General features: G+C 35.0%; 1 protein-coding gene across 1 annotated transcript in view; it reads right to left on the bottom strand.

The window, feature by feature from the left end:
* Positions 1–2,995: 2,995 nt before the first annotated feature.
* VRK2 (VRK serine/threonine kinase 2) overlaps positions 2,996–19,403 on the bottom strand; it is a 202,089-nt gene continuing 185,681 nt past the window's right edge. The window contains exons 13-14 of the mRNA XM_081068806.1: positions 5,369–5,408; positions 2,996–3,851 (exon numbers count right to left, since the gene is read on the bottom strand). Coding sequence (XP_080924932.1) covers positions 5,400–5,408 — 9 coding nt within the window. The 3' untranslated portion in view covers positions 2,996–3,851; positions 5,369–5,399. The remainder of the gene's footprint in view (positions 3,852–5,368; positions 5,409–19,403) is intronic.

Consider the following 19,403-nt stretch of genomic DNA (forward strand, 5'->3'; position numbering starts at 1 on the left):
ATTGTAATACTCAATATACACCAATAACAAAAGATGAATACAAGTCACATTTGTTTTCTGCAATTACAAGAGGTGCTCACAGTGGTTACCATCAGTGTAATTTTAATACAGTTTTATTCAAGCCACTATTTGAACATTTTTCACACCGTAGAATCCGTATCTCACAAAGGGCTCATTACATTTTCACGTAGCTTTTATTGTTGAAAGGTTTATCATTAACGTTAAATCTAATCATGTAACTTCCACCCTTTTGTTGGTCTATAATCTGTCACATATAGCTCTACAACATTATCTAATTCGTTTTCCATGACAGTATATTAAGTATTTAAAGACACTATCATAATCTCCCTTCTGTTTGCCCACCATGGCACTTTCTTCGAATGTTTCTTATGGACATGGTTTCAGGACCTTTCATCGCATGGATTCAGCTCCTTGGGACACCATCAGATTTTCACTATTCTTTTTAAGTTGTATTTCCCAAAAAAGGAGCCTAAACCATGTAACTGGTTTCAAATACACAGATGCCTTTTCCTTTTTTAATCTATAATCTGGGTTTCTATTAATCATTCCCAAACCGTTTGAGTTATTTTGAAAGTCACATTACACCACCGTCTCCCACTAAGCTTGCCTTAAACTGAACGCTCCATACATATATATATATGTATATATTTTTCCTTCTGTATGAATTTTGTTACATCAGATCTCCTTAGTTCATAAACTTGCAATTAATCTTTTAAACCATCATACAAGATGCTATATTGATTTATGTAATAGACAAAATGCTCTGCACAAACCAGGTGCTTAACAAATGTCTGTACCTCTCTTCACATCTCTTACCACAGAAGTTATGTTTATTATATGATTATTTGAGAGCAGGGCCCATGTATATTTTTGGTCATCCCTATATTCTCATCACTTAGCAAAGGGACTGTCATGCAGTAGTTGCTCAAGAACACCTTCTTTCCATAATTGTTTGACTGCATTGCCACCATGCTGAAAACAAGCCAATTCAGAGAAATAGTTTGGCTACATCAGTCAATTCAGTCAAAGCAGTTAACTGAATGATCTCATGGTGACAATGTGTGAAATAATCTTTCTAATAAAGGGTCAGTGCCATTAAAAACCCAAAGTTAGTGCCAGATTTTCAAAATATGCCCGATCTTACCTAAGATTCTACATTTTGTGTCAAACATCTAACAATCCAACAGCCTGAAAAGCATTATTTTTACTGAGTAAAGTGGCTATTCACATGCTTAGTCTCTACAATGCTGCCTTGTAATTAGTAGGTTCATAATACTTATTCTTTCTGCTACCACCTATAAGTTTCAAAGGACCAGGAGTTTGTTTTTCTAGTTTTACTAAATCATAAAAATTTTGATTTGAGCATGTACAATTTGTAAAGCATATAATCCATTCTTGTTTGCTTGATTAAGTTAAAGACATCTCAAGAAAAATAAATTTTTAAGAGAATACATGTAACATACAAATAAATCATAGGTACTGTTGGTAAAGACAAGCTTCTCTGCAACCTAAAATTTCCAATTAAAATTGGGCTGTCAGAATTTTATAGTATGTAGAGGCTAAAGATGATATTTTATATTATATACCAACTTGAACACATTATTTCATTAATTAAGCTTGAAATTCCAAATGACTTTAGAATTTGGGAAGCTTTTGATGATTTTTTTTGAAACCATCATATTTATGGAAGAATAGCCGGATAAATCTCCTGTTGTTTAATAACCTAACATCAGGTACTTCTTGGAAACAGGATACAATAGAGAGAGGAACTGTTTATGAGTCAGAGAGACCTGTGCTACTGTCAACTTGAATAAGAGCCATCAGATATTTTTGGTGATGAAAACCTTTCAGTGAGGTGAAACAGGCCACATTCCATTCCTTTTATTTTCAGAGATGAGATAGATTTGAAAACCATAACCTGGCTTCTTGATGCAAGGACTCGCCACATGAGATAATCTCCAGCACATTACTATTGGCAAGCAGATCTTTCACCCTTTTGTCTCCATGCATTACAGAAAATGTTAAATCAGTTTGGTGTCCATATAAACTTTTGATCCTAGGAATAGCCTAGGGTACCATCATTATCTTCCCGAGGACCATGTATAGGCCTTCAGTAGGTAGTACTAATTTAATTTCTTTACTACAGGAAAAAGTAGCTGATTTTCTAGATCAATATTTGATTGAATATGTTTGAAATGTTGGCAGATAAAGGCCTCTTTTCTGGTCCAAAGACTTTTTGAACCACAGAGGTATAGCGTTCTAGCTCCCCTGGGATTTGAGTGGAAGGAGGTCTCAAAGATCTGTAAGAAGCCTTCCTGCCTTTCCTTGTGTTCTTCCTGCAAGACTCTCTAAAGGTTGAGATGAGAAAAAGATAAGATCAAGAACTGGAATGTCTTTATATCCATTTTTTTAATCTTTCCTGGGGCTTCTCTTAACTAAAAATAATCGTTTATAACACTAGTTTACAAAAACCTCCTATAATAGGATGGTAGAAAGAAAACCCATCTGATCATCTTTAAGGAGATAACCCAGTGACTTTGGAAATAATTTGAGACCTCAGATTCTATCACTGATACTACTAATTAAACAAGAATACCCGTGTATTATCAAAAGGGAAATGAATACAAATTGAAATGTTGAGGCATTAGACACGGGTTGGAACTTGAGTTGTCTACTTAGATTGATAAAACAAAAGAGTTTTTCACAAACTATATTGGTTTTGTAAAGACATTCACAAAGGAAAAATGAAAATTGGGAAAAAATCTGGTTCAGTAGTATATATGTCACTGTAATTATTTTTTCATTTTAAAGTTTTATATAAATCAGCAACTCTTCACCAAATTAAACAGCTTACACATGACTGAAAAGTATTACTCAGAGTAAACAATGCTAGTGATAACTGTTTTCTAAGTCTACATATTAAATTCAAAGAAAGATTCTTAAAAAGAATGTTTTTCTTAATATTTTTTATTTTGCTGCAGAAATGCACTCCCTAAGCATAAAGAGGAGAGGATACTCACAAATTCCTTCAACTTTCTTTTCTATCATTGAATTTTTTGTTTGATTGACAGAGAAATTTGCTTTTCCCTAGCTACTGATTTGAACATACAAGTTCATTTTATAAAGGACAGTAACCACTACATGTAAAGCCAACTGCAATTCCTTTGGAAATGCAGACTCCAAAGGACTTATTTTACACAGATCAAGTCCAATTAATTATCTTATTTTGATATGGGAGAATTATGGTCATTTAGGTTTTTCCCCCCATAATTCCTCACAGCTTTGATCTCCACTGGAAAAATTATCTAGTCAAAGTAATGATATTTGCAATACAAATTGATCAACTATTCAGAGCATCACACCATATTTCTTACTTGAAATGGAAAATAATTAGCCTGTGAAAAGTGACTTAGTTTTCTATGTGTTTTATTTTTTAACACCTTGCTCACTGGTAGGTATGGAATAGGTATGCAATAAATACTTAAGACAATTATGTAGATAAATTTAATTTTCAAGTACTGCTTTTAAGGAAGACTCTATTTGAATTAAACAGACCTAATTTCTATCTACAACTATATAGGAAATACACAATGCTAATGTCATTAGAGCTTGTACTAGAATATATTTTTCACAATGCTTATACGTCAACTGAGCGTAACATAGAGGCTACAGCTATAGGCAGCAGGATCTTAAATGCAAGCTCAGATTGACCCTGAATCTTTGATTTAGAATCTTTGCTTCAGGATCTTCTTGCAACCAAAACTCCCTCCTCAACGAGGCGGCTATGATTGTTAGTCTTTGAGAGAGTTTCCATTTTTTCCCCCCATGGCCTGAAAAGAAAAGTAAAAAAGCAGTGAGACAGGCTGTTAGATGTGAAAATTTGGAATGAGTCCAGCAGAAGTTATAAAATATTTCATGTATCTTTCCTTAATATCATTGTTAATAGAAATGTGACTACATTTACCAAAAATTTCATGTTTTGCAAGGTTTGATTTTCATATCTCTTAACAGAAGTCCTTTCATATGCTAAGATGTATGCTTTTACATTTTGTGATAATTTTCCTAAATAAAATGGCAGGCACTAGGATAATATATTTCATTTACACATGTCCAATATACTTTGAAAAAAATCTAACTAAATCTACAATCCATAAATATTAGTTACCTACCCACCTTCCCCATCCTTTCAGAAACCAGAATTCACGTGTGCAGGGGTAGTGGGGATACAGCTAATCCTTCCTTACATAATCCATATTATTAGGGAAAGTTGACCTTACTCCCAGCCTTCCTGCTTCAGAAGAATCTTATTGACTTGCTTGAAAACTTGCTCTCCTATGAATTGAAAACAAAGCATGGAATCCCACTGAGGCCGGACACCATCATCTCACTGCAGGGGGAGGCAGACTTGAGAGGAGTCCTTTACCCACAGAGAATTGACTGGAGAGCAGAAAGATACTGAGTCCTTGACAGCACATTGAAGTCTCTGGATCAAGTAGCCTTAAAGTGTGCCATACTTCTTAATTTTCCTTACCTGACCAAGTGATCCCCTTTATCATTTAGGCTATCTTGAGTTGGATTTTTATGCTATTTATAGTATTATAGATGTTAACGGATATACTAACTTTTCATTCTTAAATATATTTCTTTTCCCATTTTTTCATTGCCACGAGAAACATAGATAATTTGTGGCAAATTATATGGTTTCCTTGTGACACCATAGCCTTGCCTGAAATTCTACTATTTGAATATTTAAATTTTAAATTCATTCCCTTGATGAAGTTTTCATTATTTCTAACATCATAGCCAACCTAGGAATTAAAATTTTAAAATACCTGTTTTAGGTCTGACTACTGCTCAAGTAACTCTGAACTTGGCAATGTTAATGTTTCATGAAAGCTACAGCCCTGAGAGAGAAACAAACTGGTTTCATCCACACCAGGCACACTCTGTTAAAGCCCAACAGAATCTGTTACACAAGCAAGAGTATAAACAAAGTGACATTATTTGAACATTGTCTTGAAACAGTAATGTTAATATAATCCTATTAAGGTGAATTAAAAAATATACATATATGACACTAAACAAAGTGGCATAATGACAAATACCACGATTAAACTATTCCTGTTAACCAAATTATACAAGTATTATTTGTGTTGATATGAATCAAAGAAAACTTTTCCAAAGAACCTGGGTGGCTATTACACAGATTTTTAAGTTTCTCAGCTTACTAATATTTTTTGTTTGTTTATTGTTGCTGATGAATTTGTAAGAGAGTTTAAGACATCTGAATTTTTCAAATGAAATTAACGTATGTCTAGAGGCACTGTGATGCACTTAATATACTTACCATTTGTTTTAATGATGTGATTAGCATGTTCTCACTCATACTAAAAGAAACAGGATATGGTTAATTAGATGACTTTTAATTACAATAAAATAATGCAACTAAAATCTGCCATTTATTCTCCATTATCTGCTACTTACCTATATAACACTCATTTTGGTGATGAGGATTGGATGCTCTTAAAATAGAACAAAGATTAACCAAAGTAGGAAGTATGAATTCACTAACATTTGTAGTAAAAAAATGAATATAGCACATACTGAAAATTTGAGCAAACAGTGATATACATAAAGTATTCTGTGTTTTTACATATAAAATATTTTGAAGAATTTTAAATAGTTTAATATCAGTCATTATTTTCCTTGATAGTCCTATTCTGGAATGATTGCATTAGTCTTAAAACTAGCTAGATAAATAGTCCTTAGGGGGCGGGGGAATGCTGTGATTCAATATTCTGGGTGTATGTTGAAGCCTATAACTAGGAGATGGTAATTCCCCACTTACTATAGCATGACATTCCCAGGAGCACAGGGAATAAAGATATAGTTCAAAGAGAAGAGAAAAGAAAATCATAGAACTCAAGTAGCCAAAAGTGGCTTTGAGATTGCACTGGGTGGGGTAAGCCCTATCCACTGAATGTCTTTTGTTATTCCAAAAAACACTGCAACAATTATATAGACAAAGCACAGTGAGCCCCATTATATAGACAAAGCACAGTAGCCAGGAATGAGGAATGCAACCATTTTTCTGGAGTCAGGCAAAAGGCCTTGGTCATCTGAGAAGTGTCCACCCTCATTTTGGAGATGAGGCTTCTGGATATAATCAAGGCAGGATGGCACCATCTCCATCACTGGATGGGGTTTAGGACAGGCTTTCAAGCCAATAGTATCATGGGGACTGAAGTTAAGAGATAGAAGGCAAGACAAAGATGATGCCTATTATCTCAGGAAATACACCAGAAATGTGTAAGACTACACTAGGAAATGAACACTGCCACCTATAGCACAATGCTGAGTGATATCTCCAAAAGCTACATAATGGGGCATATTTCAGATGATGCCTTGATATAAATTTATAATAGAAGCTGTGATGCAGGCTCATGAAAGCATGGGATATGAATTATGTAGTCCCTGGTAGTTATCTGAACCGACAGGCTGTAGACTGAACATAGTATATTGAATAGAGCATGAGCCAGTGGCCCTGCCTTCCAATCTTAGCTCTTACCAATAATTGAATTGCTTTGGGAAAGCCTGAACTAGTGTAAGCCTCTATTTCCTCAATTATGAAATGAAAACAGGGAAACCAGTTAGGGTGATCTCTACGATCTCAAAAAATTCCATGGTTTACATATTTCTAGTATATTTCCTGAGAGAATAGGCATCATCTCTATTTGTTCTTGTCCCATTTAATTTCAGTAGCCATGTTACTCTTTGTTATTATATATAAGCTGATTTTCCTAAATCACTTGTCTTTTAAAGATGAGCAGTTCTTCCACTAATTCTATAACATCTTTAAGGAAGTTGATCATATCCAACAGTGACTCTAAAAGAGTAGGAACTAAGCACCCGGCAGCAACATTGGATGTGCAATAGTTTCCAAAAGGATAAAAGTAAGCCTGGAAAAATCTTTGTTTTGTACCTGATTTCAACACAGTTGTGAATGATTGTTAATGAGAAATCAGAGTGATGTTCTCATCACACATTTTTGGATTACCGTGCAGTAAAATCAATTGGAAACCTAGTGAAACAGAGACCACCTATAGAGGAGGGATATTGTGTTCCCTTCTCTGCCTGCATCCAATTTCTCAACTGACCATATGAAAAAAGCTGCCTCTTTGTTTGAGGCCCTAGTACTGACTGACCATACATTTAACATTGATCATTGGCGGTGCCAATTTCACATGTCTTTCCCTACGTGGAAGTATATCATAGCACTTCACAATTGTGTGGTGATGGTAACAGAGAAAAGGCACACAGCTACATAGGGAAATCTAAAAATTCCAGCACTGTTCCTTCTCTCAATGGTGAATTGTTGGAATGAGACTAGGTCCCAGATAAATTAACTGGTCATTCCTATATTTAACCCTTTCAACTGACCAAGGGAATATGCTATGTATTCATCAAATAAAACTCCCAAGCATGTGAATAACAATAAGAAAACTAGTAGGTGAGTTCCCACAAAGCATATCAGGGATTACACAAAGAGAAAAGCTGATGATGTTCCAAATGAAAGTGTTTTATTCTTTGTTTTCACACCTGTTCAAACTGGCATGTGGTATTCGGCTTCTAACTAGTCAAACATTACTACTTTCTGTGAAGCTGGCTGGGAGAAACAAAAGAAAGGGAATATAGCGTAACATATAAGTTCATCCCTGTGTGTTATTTCAAAATGTAGCTACTGCATTTTCCTTTTCTGGCTCCCTACCTCTGCTTACCATCGACTGCAGTTTATTCTTTTTTTAAAATTTGACTTCTAGAAGCCATCTGGCATACAGTCTAATTCCCACATTACAGTTCCCCATAAGTCAGTCTGCTGACTGCCTGTCAGGTTATAGGATTAAGTTTAAGTTTTTCTTAATTCATTGTAAGGTTCTTCATGGATTTGATCTATTATATCTTCCTGAGCTTGTCCAGTTGTAGATTTCCGCCTGTGAATTATGTTTAGCAGGTGTTAGTTTGCTAGAGCTTTCAGCTTCACAATGCAAGGGAGGCTTGGGAAGACACTAGGACTCAAAATTGTATTGTTCCATAACCAGAAAATGGCCTCCCTGCTGAAATTCAGTGTTGTAGAGCTATGTATTAAGGTAAAAAGATGAATATTTCAACATATGGAAAAGTAGAGAGGCTTAAATTCTATCAACTCACCAGTTGTGCCTTAGTATTCTGTGGCTCTCAGGATACAGTATATCATTTAATAGGTAGGACAACCAGGTGAGTTTAAAATACAGATTTATCCTTTGCTGTGAATTACCATGAATTTAAATATTATTTTGTAATGTCCTACTTTTGAGTTGATTCCTTTGTGTGATTTTTGTTTTCCTGGTGTGAAGATTAAGGGCCTAAAGGAAACCTAAGTACTATTAAGGGGAGAGGGGAAATAAGGGTTTCCTTTAAAGTGTATATCTAATAAAGCATTTAAAAATGCGTTGTTATATATTTAGATGACATATACTATTGATGAACACATGAATTAAGGAATGAAGTTTACTTAATAATGAATGCCCACATAAGTCTCTGACACCTATTGCAAAATTTCCATTTCTTATTATTACATGTACTTTAATAAAATTTCTAGATTGGGATACAGTCTTTGCATAGTTCTCATGACAATGGGCCATTTGTTCTATGTGTAAGTGACACAACTCTTAATGTTTATTGAACCTATAAAATCTTTACTCTCATATTGGTCTTTAATGTGAAAAAAAGAAAAAAAATATATATATGTACACAAAATATACTAGGAGTGGGTGCCAAAAAAAATGTGTACACATTTTAAGAGATTTTATCTATCTATTACTTTTCAAAGTTGAATTGAATTACCGTAGCAATGTGTAGTATGACATTCGCTCAAAAGATGGCGTTAATCAAATGAATGCTGGCATCACCATCTTTTGTTATCAGTATATATTGAGTATTACAATTTTAATACAGTTTTTTTCCTTTCTCAAAACGAGTGTACATTTTTTGCACCCTTTGTATACACACACATACACACACACACACACCCAACGTATGACAATGAAGCTTGTGAACTCATCCTAGAAAAAGGGCTACATACCCGATTGCTGAATATTGCTATGGTCACCTTCGAAGTAGTCCCCTTGGGAAGCTATGCGCCGACACAAGCACCTAGTCTACCCTTCAAAGCAATTGTGGAGCTCTTTTTCTTGAATGGCCATCAGAGTTGTCATCATATTACCCTTGATGTCCTGAATGTCATCAAACTGTCTTCCTTTCAATATTTCCTTTATCTTCAGGTAAAGAAAGAAGTCACTGGGGGTCAGATCAGGGAGTAGGGAGGGTGTTCCAATACAGTTATTTGTTTGCTGGATAAGAACTGCCTCATAGACAGTGCCGTGTGAGCTGGTGCATTCTCGTGATGCAAGAGCCATGAATTACTGGCAAAATTTCAGGTCATATAAGTTTTTCACACAGCCTTTTCAGCACTTTCAAATAGTAAACTTGGTGAACTGTCCAGTTGGTACAAATTCATAATGAATAACGCCTCCGATATTCAAAAAGGTAAGCAACCTCATTGCAACAATTTCGCGAACTTAATTGTCAAACCTTCATATATGTGTGTGTGTGTGGAGATTATATATATATATACATATGGATTATATATATATGGATTATATATATATATGGTATATATATGGTATATTATATATATATATATATGGTATATATGGTATATATATATGGTATTTTGTTTTAACCCACTCTCTGTCTTATAGTTTTTGCCTACCTCAACAACAGGAAGGAAATCATTACACACATATTATAGATGAATGATCCAAGATACAGGAAAAGTAACGTACTGTGCCTGTGGTCACACTGAGAGTTAATCAAAATTAAAATGCTCAGCTCTGAGGTTCCCAGGCCACCATTCAGCCCCTAGAGCAATGACACTTTGCACTATAAATTGTCCCTATAATTTAAAAAATTTATAATGTGTTCATCAATTTGCATATCTGAGTATGAATTACAAACATTAAAATTGGCTACAACTCCTCATCACCCAATTACTAACAAGAAGCACCTAAAAGGTCAAAGTCATGAAAGACCGAAGTAAACAGATTTGTGTGCTCCTTTTGCTAAACATCGTGCATACAATCCAACATGTGTTCATTATTTTTTGACACTAGGAGATAGTTTAAACCTTGGCTTACTCATAGTAGTTGACTTTGAATTATTAAGAGAAATTATAGTGGTATTTCAAATATTATTTTAATATGATTCAGACTTGATGATATCACCTTCAGATACCAAGTATTAGGGGAATGCACTTATGTACATATAAGCCAATAATAAGATAAAATGTAATTTGTCAATTGGAAGTTGGTACAAGCCTTTTAAAAGTCAGTAAAAAGAGTCATAAAAAGAGTCATGCAGGATTATAACAAGAATTAGGCACTGATTAAATACATTCTGGTTTTGGAATTGCTTGACTTCTATCAACATTTCTTCTATAATAAGAAGTTTTCCACAATTTTCTGCCTTTAACTGTTCTCGTATTTTGTCCTATTATGGTTCCATTGTTTGGTTTCTAGCCATCAGTTTCAATGGGGCAATTGACCATATAGCATTGATAAGAATACTAACTCAAGAAAATTGTTAAAGAACAACAAAAAAATTAGGATCTTTTTTTAAAAGACTAGTTATCTCACAAAAACTGTTATTAAGGTATGTGTGATTCTGCTTGTGTGTTTCTTACACAAATCTACTAGTTTTGAGTAAAGAAAAAGTGGGCCCCTAGAGTAGATTGCAATGGGAAAGCATTTTTATTCTCTAGTCAGTTATAATAAAACATAACTCCTTAGGGAGGGACTTCCCCCCCTATATTATTTGTTCCACCTTTCTTTTAAATGCTGCTAAGTGTGAAATAAGTGTTGTTCCTCAAAGTGCATAAGTTTAATTGTCAGTAATTGAACATAATTTGGGGGCTAATTATATAAAAATTGATATTAAAAGAATGCTACCAGATTGATTTTTACAGTGTGCATTTAGTTTTAAAATTACATGAGTTGAAGCCATTGGAAAGAAACAATAAAAACCCATTCAAAGCTGCTAAAGCAAATTGAGGTTTACTAGTTTTTTGAGTCCAATGCTGTAACATAGGGAAAGCAGTAAAAATGACTCTGAAATTAACTATAGAATTAAAATAGTAACTGTTCTTAAGATTGTATGGGTTGGCCACATTTTTTGGAAGTGACCTGATTTTCCCTGTGCATCTGACTAGTTACGGTAGAGTAAACCAGGAAACTAGGGCTTTTCTTTGAAAATATAAGTTATGGTGATTTGATTGGAAAATGGAAAAAAGTACATACACTTCATTGCCCCTTATTATTCCCAATTTATCTATAAATTTTCAGCTAAAGACTCCTGTTTCTTGAAATATGAAGTAGATGCCCTTTTCCCTATTCCTCCCACTAAGTAAAATTAAAAACCTTGGATGTTATATATAAAACAGACAAAAGGACACTCTTGTGGATGAAAAAGGGGTTCTACAGAAAGTAACCTTATAGGGTGATCTGATCATAAATTCCTAACTGGTCAGGTGGACAGTCACACCCCAGACATATAACTTCTTTAATAAAAGCCTTATCTTTACCTTAAACAAGCCCTGCCCATCATTTCTATGCATCTAGGTCAACACTTCTTTGAAGTAACCACCCTGAGGAGAGCACATAATCGTGTTAACTATCCCGCAATCCAATTCCTGCCTTACGTTCTCCTACCTGCATGTGGTCCTCCTTATTTTCTCCTTAATTTCGAATGTGTATAAGAAACTCCAAAACTGTTATTCTCCAGAGTAGTTGAGATCTTGCTTCCCTGCAACTGTCATCAGTTTTGGCTCAAATAAACTCTTATAAAAATTCTCTACAGGTTTGGACGTTTCTTATTTCAACACTCTGAGAGGTGGAGAAAAGAAGGCAGGTCGGCTAGGGACATTGGGATCAACAGAAGGACATGGTGGTGAGTTCCCTGGGTTATCTTTATGGCTCATATATTCCAGACTGGGTGCTGGAGAAACTCCAGAAAATAGCAATGGCTGTGGACCATAAAGTCCCAGAAGAAGCCTGTTCTATCTTGCCAACAGAACAGAAAGAATAGCCTAGATGGACAGAAAGTTTTTAAACAATGGCTGCTCTACTCAAGCAAACACCACAGAAAAAAACTGAAGCTCCAAACTCTTCACCCCTCCAGCAAAGGCCAAGTAGGAAGCCTAAACTTCCACTTCTGCCTGATTGTCCAAGGCACCCTAGCCACCCTCCTAACATTAGCAGGACAAGATGTGTAGAAAGTAGAATAATATGAAGCAAAACAAAATTAGATTTACTAGAAACACGGGGGAAAAAATAAAGCTTAAGACTACAAAGAATTAAATTAATGATACAGAGGCTAAACGAAATGTTCCCAGACATATAAATGATTCCATAAAGAGAGAAAATCTGAATTAAAACCTAAAGAGCTATAAAGATCATAGCAAACATCAAAAACAATAAGTAAAGATATAACAGAAAAAAATTTCAAGACCTAATATAAGAACAAAAACTAGAGATTGACAAGGCTAAACAAATAACTGTTAGGAACAGAAATTAATCCCTAGACATATAACCTAGTAAAACCTTAAGTTTTTTGATTGATGTGGGGATTTGTAAGCAATCAATACAAAGAGGCACACGTGTACATATATATACACATACATATTTGCTTTCGGAAATGATTAAAATGAGATTGGCCTCTACAAAAATAAATATCAGAACACAGTTAAGGACATTTCTATAGAACTTTTGGAGGAAAAGGCAATGTTCCAATACTTTTATAATCACCAAGTTATTTTTCATGTGCAATGGCACTGAGAAGATATTTTCAGATATCAAAAGCTACAGAAATATATCTGCCATGTATATTTTCTGAAAGATTCATGAAAGATGCTCTTCTTCTTGAAAATGAATCGATGGTAAATTGTGTCAGACAGGGATGAAAAACGAGAACCAAAGTCTGTGAGACGTATAGCAATAAGTAGAAAAACAAAATCAGAAATGGTTTATATTATCATGATGGTTAAAAAGTAGAATAAAAACTCAGAAAAATGAAACAATTTTTAATAATGGTACTTGTGAATCCAGACTAACTTAGCAAAAAGTAGTAAAAAGGAAGAGTTTTAGAGTAGAATTAGAAAACATAAAGTTCCTTGACTTCCCTAAAAATAGCATCACTCATTATTTTAATTTTGCTTGTAAGACAAATAAAGGTTTAGCTTAAGACCAATAGTATATTTTAAAACAAGATGTTTACTTCACAAATCATTGAAGTATATATATCAATGATTTACTTCACAAATCATTGAAGTATACAACAGAACACAGAATACAGTACATATAACAAAAGAGCTTTTGCCAATAAACAGCAATTGAAAAATAAACAGCAAAGAAACAGAAAAATAGAAGAACGATAAAAAGGTAAAGAATCATGTAAGTTTGAGTACCACTAGCTGCTATAAAAGTTTCTAAAATTTTATTGTTTTTTCACAATAAAAGTTTGTTTTTTTGCTCAATGATCCAATGTGAAAATCAGTGTTGCAGGATGTGAGGGTTGCTGCATTGGGTCATTCTGGGAATTAGCTGAGGGGGTTCAGCCATCTTTAGTTTCAAATGTCATGCTGGGCATTGACATTCAGCCAGAATATGGGAGAAGAGTGGGTGTGGGGAGGACATACTCACTTGCACCAGGGCACACAAGCATTCAGCCCCTTGGCTGAACAACCTTTTCTGGGCTAAAAGTCTGCTATGGGAGAGGAGCACACATCTTTAGTGAACAACCAGCCATCTCCACTATAGCCACAGATGTAAATGGTTTCATTTAACTGAAAAACAAACATTTCCAAGTTGGATTATTTTTTTTAATCAGCAATATCTGATTACAAAAAAAAGAAAAATATATGGTTTAAACAAAATAATGCAGACAGGCCAAACATAAAGTAAAAGAGACTTAGGTAAAACAAACTTAAGCGAATGAAATGAAGGTGGCAGTGTTAATTTCAAAGTAGAATTTACAACAAGATTCACTTAAAAGTGAAGATATTACTTTCCTTTCCTTTTCCCTATAAAGGAGAACTGAAAGGACCCAAATTCCAAAGAAGGTGTAATTGGCCCCTCCTTTTTTGACAGCATCCTGCTTCTCAGCAGAGCAAGCACAAGATTACTCCTCTTTAGTGTCTTGCTAATACCTTGGTGGTACCATCTCACACTCCTGCAAGGTAGGTATGCTTCTGTTCTATTCTCATATTTTCTCTCACAACCCGTATCCAGCTCTCATCCCAGGCTACTTATTCCATTGCAACCACTACTTTCCCACTCCAATGCCCAGCATCATCCCTGGCTTCATCTTTGACTATCTGTCACTGGGCTCCCCCCCCCTTTTTTTTTTTTACCATCATTGGCATCTACCAGGGCTTTTGGCAGTGTCATTCTTTCCTCATCAAATGATTTTTTTCCTGATCTTCAGCCACTAATTGCATTCTTTCTGAGCTCCCTGTAGACTGGCCCCACAGATGGATTTCGGCCTATCCCAAAGCCAGCCATCACCACATGAGAATTGATATTAAGGGCCAAATAGCAGAGTCAGAATGACAAAATATCTAAGGAAAAAACTGTTACAGAACCAAAAGAAATGAATGGAAATACAATTATGCTGAGATATTTTAACAGTGCTATCAATATAAGACAGGGAAACTTGGAAAAAATTAATAAGATCATAGAGAAACTAAACAGAAATTAATAACTTAGAATTCCAAAGATTGAAATTTGAACCATCCAAAGATAATGTAACTTTTCTTAGGATCCTCTGGAATAAGACCTAGACAAGAGTACTTTTATTTTAATTATAGGAAAAAAGTGTAATTTTAATTACTACACATGAAAACAATTCCATTCTAATTAAAACAGTAAAGTTTGGGTTTAAAAAGATATAGCTAGTTCAATGGAACAGAAAGAGAGCCTTTAAATAGAATGTTTTATGTATAATAAATTAATATGTCATAAAGCCTTCACAATTCAGTGGGGAAGAAAAGGCTTACCAATGGCTAGCTTTGGGATAATTGGTTGGCAATTTAGGAATAGGATCAATTTTGACTTTCGTTTTACACAATGTATCAGTGCTTTTTACTTCTCAAAAACTGAGGACACGCTCTCAAATATAGGACCAGGGATTAAAAAAGAAAAAGAAAAAAAAAGAAACAGGAGAGGGAGGGGACTAAGTGAATGAACCCCTACCCAACACCAATTCACCTAAACCATTCCACTTTCTCATTTTTATGAATTAAATTTTCATGTAAGATTTTGTTTGAAGAAGGAGGTTTTCACCAAAAAGAAAATGAGAAGTGTGAAAATTTGCCATACACTAAACTACATTTAGAGCAGGGGTGTCAAAACTGCGGCCCGCAATCCATTGTTAATTGGCCCTCAGCAAATTCCAAAAATATATTTAGTTTACTTAAATAAACCAGGTGAGGCAATATGTATTTCACCTCGAGTGAGTGGCCCAGCTGTTTGTGTATTTTACCGCATATGGACCTTGGTAAAAAACGTTGAAAAAAGTTTGGACACCCCTGATTTAGAGGAATAAAATATCATTGAAAATAAAATGTTGAAAATCCAAGGGAACACATAAGTCACTAATAGTAAAAGTCTGAAATAAGCAGAATTTTCCAAATATAGATACAATAGACTAAAAACCGTAGGAAAGACTGAGAGATGACAAAATAAAAATTTTAAACTTTCTTTACATCAAAATAAACCAAAGTAAAAAGATAGTAAGAATATCTTTGTATCATATGTAAATTGTAATGTGTTCATGCCTTACTTTTATCTAAATGAATTAAAAATATAATAATCTCAAATTTAGAAAAAAAGCAAATTATTTGGACAGCTATGTTCAAAAGGGAAAATCCTGATATATATCACAACAATAAAGAGATTGTGGATGAGGAATTTCAACCCATTTTTGCAAAATGGAAAAGTAAGTGGAAGAGGGAACCGGGGCCTAGAATTCATGGAACCGGGTAACTGATCTATTCTCTTGAGGCCCACAGCTGGCCTCTGAAACAGTGAGGCATGGGGCTGGAAAGAAACGTTCAGAAGCAGCACTCAGTCTGTACAGAGAATTCAGTCACTTCTATTTGTCCCCGCTCCGTCTCACTCCCTCCTTCACACACATGCACATGCACAAACGTGCAGAATCCCCAGAAGTCTAGCATTTACTGCCCAACTTAAAAAAGAAAACAAAGTCAGAGTTTCCTTTTCCAAAGAAAATGAACCTCTTCTCTGGGGAGAATACAGGAGTGTGATAAAGCTGCCCCATAGCAAAGCCTTCTTTACAGCATGGTACTGGCTCCCACAGCACTCACCATCAAACGAAGCATGCCATTGGATAAACTCTGTTCAGGCACACAGTTATTTATTTGTATTGTCACATTCGTAAACACAAATAGATAAAAAGGGATCACTTGAAATTAAGCCAAGCCCCTAATATGACAGGATGATCACGAAGTACAAAAAGAAATCACCATTAAAGAAAGATGGAATTTAGCCTACAGAAAATAATTAAGAAAAATAATCTCTAGTAATACCTCATTCATATTTCATAAAATACTGTATCCATAAAATAGGAACAGGATACTATTAAAAATGAACATGAGAGAACAAGAAAAACTCATAGAAATTAAAATAGGAAAGCTAAACAAAGAACTACCATTAGTAAACAAATACGTGGGAAAATGAACAGTATCACAAGTATGCAAATTATGCAAATTAACACAAAAATTTTCTACTTTGTTTCACTATTAAATTAACAAAAGCAAAGGAAAATTTTAATAAAAATACTCAGTGCTGGTGAGGATGCAGTAAAATTATTGTGGTATGTATTTGTATAACTCTGAAAATAATTTGTCAAAACATAAAAAGAGACATAAAAACAACTTTTGGGCTAGTAATTTTGTGTTGTTTCCATGTGAATGGAAGATATAAGGAAATTAAAACAAAATATTGAAAGAACTATGTGCCCAAATATGATATTTAGAAGAGAAAAAAATGTGCTCTTGGAATAGGTGTTCTTGAGTGAGCCCTTTATATTCAGCATGTACTTCTGAAATAATCCACAAAAGAGCACTGAGGATGTTTAAAATCTCACTCAGTCCTCCCCTTGCAGAGTGAATTGTTTTGGCTTTTTTTCTTCTCACGATTACTAGTTGATAAAAGTTATTCCTAGAAGAAATCATGCCTGGGATAGGTTTTGAAAGACGAGTAAAAGCTACACAGAGTAAGAAAAGTTAGACTAACACATCAGGCCACAGAGAAAACATGAACAGGTGTGCAAAGCATAAAGCAGTATAAAGTACATGAAAAACTATAAGTGGCTTGGAGCTCCTAATGCTTACACATTAAGGTGGGAGTGGTTAGTAATGAGGCTGGGGAGACAGACAGGAGAATGCCAGGTCAGTGAGGGCCTTATGGTATATTAGGCTAAGAAGCTTTGACAGTAGGTAATGAAGAGCCATAAAATTATTTAATTAAGCAGAGCAGTGACAATTTCAGATTTTGTTTTGATACATCACCATTGCTACCTTAAAAGGAGAAACTCTATTTCCTCTCTCTATATTCAATACTTCTGGTCACCAAATGTGTGGGGTTTTTCCCGCACCAAGCAATTTGACACTCCAGTGGATGCTAACTGGGTGTCCTGAAACTTAAGTCGATTCTGATGCTATCTACCTGGAGATAGCATCAGATCCTGCAGGTTAAGGGTTCAGTCCCACAAGACTGCCCTCCTCCTACACCAATTATAAGTCTAGGTTGTCACCTGGGTTTTTGACCACTTCCTTAGAATTGAGGGTTCCCACGACCCCTTCTCAGGTTTGATAATTTGCAAGAATGGCTCACAGAGCTCATGAAAACTGTTTACTTACTGGATTATCAATTTATTATAAAAGGATACAATTTAGGAACAGTCAGATGGAAGAGAAGCATAGGGCAAAATAATGCAGGAAGAGGTGTGGAATTTCCATGTCCTCTCCAGATGTCATCCTCTCAGCAAATGCCTGTGTTCACCAAGGTGAAGATTCTCCAGAGCCGTTTAGTTAGGATTTTTTATGTGAGCTTTATTACAAAGGATTGATTAAATAATTGGCCGTTGGTGATTAACTCAACCTCTAGCACCTCTCCCCTCCCTGTAGGTCAAGAGGTGAGGCTAGAATTTCAACCCTTTAATCACATTGTTGGTTCCCTTGGTAACCAGATGCCCATTCTTAGGGACTTTCCAAAAGTCACCCCATTAACATAAACTCAGGTGTAGTTGAAAGGGACTTGTTATGAATGATTATGAATGACAAAAGATTCTCTTTGCTCTTATCACTTAGGTTTATCAGATGGTTTTAGGAGCTCTGTCAAATCAAATATATATTTCTTATTACAAATCACAACATCACACTATAGAGATGATAGAAATAAATGGGGAGTAGAGGGAGGGGTAGGAGATGAGTTCAGTTTAGGATATGTTACATATAAGGTTATTATAGAACATCTAAAATGATATGTCTAGTAGGAAGTTGGATATATAAATATAGGGGGGAGGGAATAGGTCAGAGCTGAAACATTTTTGAAGTCATTAGCATTATAAGTGGGAGTTAAAACTATAAAAATGATGCAATTGTGCAAGAGAGTGTGTTAAAGAAAAACATTACAATGAGTGAAAAACAGAACTTTGGGGGGCACCAATACGAAAGAGGCAGGCAAGGAGAAAGAATCTACAAAGAAGTGAAGAAAGCATGGACAGAGATGGGGGAGGAGAATGAAATAACAGTAAAATGTCAACCAACGGAATAGAGTTTCAAGAAAATGTCAATAGTGTTAAATGGAGTAGAGTGATTTATTAGGATAAGAACCAAATCATATGACCATTGGACTTAGTTACCTGAAACTTGTTGGTGATTTTTTTCCCCAAACTCTAATCTCTGGAGAAACGAATTATATGAAGTTTGAGTGTTGGAGAGTTATAGGAAGAAGGAGTTGCCTCCCCTTTAAAGGCAGCTGATTAAACAATAAAGGAGAGTGGAGAGGCAAGTAGGGAAGAGTATGGAGAGTGTGTGTGTGGGGGGGAATATCTATTGTTATTGTTTTGTTCATTTAAGATTTGAAGACACTTGAACATATTTACAGAATAATAAAAACAAACAAGAGAAAATAAAATATGAAAATAATAAAAGAGAGTGTAATCTTGGAACAGACCACATGTACTGAGATAAAAAGCACAGGAAG

The sequence above is a fragment of the Rhinolophus hipposideros genome, assembly GCF_964194185.1.
Source record: "Rhinolophus hipposideros genome assembly, chromosome: 12".
Lineage (NCBI taxonomy): Eukaryota > Metazoa > Chordata > Mammalia > Chiroptera > Rhinolophidae > Rhinolophus > Rhinolophus hipposideros.